General features: G+C 41.2%; 1 protein-coding gene across 1 annotated transcript; it reads right to left on the reverse strand.

The window, feature by feature from the left end:
• Positions 1 to 1,081: 1,081 nt before the first annotated feature.
• Pudp (pseudouridine 5'-phosphatase) lies at positions 1,082 to 2,128 on the reverse strand. Its single transcript, XM_031366310.1, has one exon. It carries the CDS (start codon positions 2,075 to 2,077, stop codon positions 1,376 to 1,378), a length of 702 nt encoding a protein of 233 aa, XP_031222170.1. The 5' UTR covers positions 2,078 to 2,128; the 3' UTR covers positions 1,082 to 1,375.
• Between the last annotated feature and the right edge of the window lie 313 nt (positions 2,129 to 2,441).

Here is a 2,441-nt window from a genome sequence, read left to right on the forward strand (position 1 = left end):
GATCCACACCCAGTGGAAGTTATCTGCACTCGATCCTTTGTCGGCACAGACACTTTGTAGCTGAATTCCAAAGGTGAAGCTGATCTACAGAAGCATAAAGGTAACAAGATTGTTAGTCATTTATGCCAAGCACCCAGTCTTACTAAACAACTACAATTCTACTTCATAATTGTAACATCAGGGATTAGAGATGCCTCAGCAGCTAAAAGTGCATCCTGTTGTTTTGCACAGGACCCTTGTTTGGTTCCCAGCACTGACAGCTGTCAGTTTACAGCTGCCTGAATTTCAGCTCCAGGGAATCTGATACTTCTCTTCTGGAATCTGCTGGCATCTGTACTTGAATGAGTGCACGCGCGCGCGCGCGCACACACACACACACACACACACAAGTTAAAAATAAAACATGTCAGTTTGGCTGGGGAGACTCATGCCTTTAGTCTTAATATTCAGAAGGAAGAGCCAAGTGGATCTCTGTGAGTTCAAATTCAGCATTATCTACATAGCTAGTACCAGGCCAGCCAGAGTCACATGGAAGGGCCCTATCTCAATAAATATATAATAATAAACCTTTAAGTAGAAAATATATCCTTAAGGAGAGAAGTGTTTTCTTCTGAGGTAGAAACATTCTCCAATACAGAATAGGATATACATAGAAGGTATATGCTCTACATACATTAAGACACTAAGTTCCAAGAGACATCTGACATCACAAAAATAACTTAAAGCTAGTTGAAGAGGACAATTATCCTTACCAAGGCTGCACTCTCAAGCTAATGAGCAGAATGAGCATCTCACTCATCAGTTAGCACCATACTGTTAATGTCAACTTTAAAAGGCTAGAAGGCATTATATACCATATATATATTGCACATATATTTATACACATAGACACATTCACATATGAACGTGCAGTTTATTCATATATGAATATGTAGTTTATATTTTCCAACTGTCAATATCCAGAAGGACTAAATGGAAAAGGAGAAAACAAGTATGATTTTTATTTGATTTGGGAAAACTATATACTTTATATATATGCATATGTATATATATCCATGAACACGTACACGATACACATGCATAATCATATAGTGGTTATATTCACATGTATTATAAACATGCATGTAACACTCCCTTTAGTGTATACCAAGTCAGCTTTACTTAAGATAGTTACTGTAGATGTCAATCTGAGCTCTCGTTTTCTTTCTACAGTCAAATGTAGAGCAAATCACAGAGGAGGCTGAATAAATAATGGAACCCATGACTTTATAACCTACAGTGACAATAAAGGTTACAATTTGGGTACTGTGGATTTCCTAATGCTTCCACAAAGCAATGTGGGTCCACACAGCAGCACGGTCACCCTTCACCATTATCACTCATAGGCAGGTAGACCAAACAGTTCCGGTTTGAAGTCGTGGAGGGAACTCAGCACCAGGGTGGCATTTTTTGTTTGGTCTGCACTTAGGTTTTCATGAGGCACCATAACGACCTGCATCCCACAGGTCACGGCTGCCTCCACCCCATCTGGAGAATCTTCAAAGACGAGGCAGTCTTGTGGAACAGGCGGAGGAGAGAACCTCTTAGCACAGGTTAGAAATATGTCTGGGGCTGGCTTGCCATTCCGTACTTCAGGATCATCCCCCAGGACGATGTGGTGAAATAAACCGAAGAACCCTTTGTGTCTACTGGTCTTCTTTTGGAAGGGAACGGTCAGGGAGCTGGTGGCCAGGGCAAAGGGTAAGTGGTGTTTTCTCAGGTGGTGGATCAATTCCTCAGCTCCTGGCATGAGTGCGGCAGTGTGTAACACCTCCTGAAGCTTCTTCTGGCTTTCTTCCAATAGTTTTTCTTTGGAAATGGGTAACTTCAGGAACTCTACTATAATTTGGGCAGTTTCTAGAGCATTCTTCCCCATGACCAGGCACTGAACATCCCAGTTGTATTTCTTCCCATAGCTCGTGCATATTTCTTGAAACACTTCGGTATATAAATCTTCAGTATTCAGAAGAAGTCCATTCAGGCCAAATATCAGGTGTGTAACTGGCCGAAACTGGGGCACAGGAATTGTCTCCGCCATAATGGTAGTGGTGGAGGGGCAGGGTCAAAAGAGAAGCGCATGCCCAGACGCTTGTCCTACACATGCGTGTTGTGGGCCTCTGTGACATATTTTCTATGGCAAGCTGCCAATACAAGATGACTTTGGAGTTATGAGCTTAACAAAATCAGCAGGTAAACACTGAACAAGAAGCAAGAAATCAAACAATAATATAGGGGATAAAGCTGAAACCGTAATGCTTTATTTATGAAATATAAACCTTGGTCTTGTCTGTAATGGATTTAGGTGGGTGGTAGAAATGAATCCTTCTAGAATGAATGAGGAAACAGATGTGGAAATGGAGAGAGAATGAATTGAAAACAAAACAAAACAAAACAAAAGCAAA

This window comes from Mastomys coucha, unplaced genomic scaffold (genome assembly GCF_008632895.1).
Source record: "Mastomys coucha isolate ucsf_1 unplaced genomic scaffold, UCSF_Mcou_1 pScaffold13, whole genome shotgun sequence".
Taxonomy (NCBI): Eukaryota; Metazoa; Chordata; class Mammalia; order Rodentia; family Muridae; genus Mastomys; species Mastomys coucha.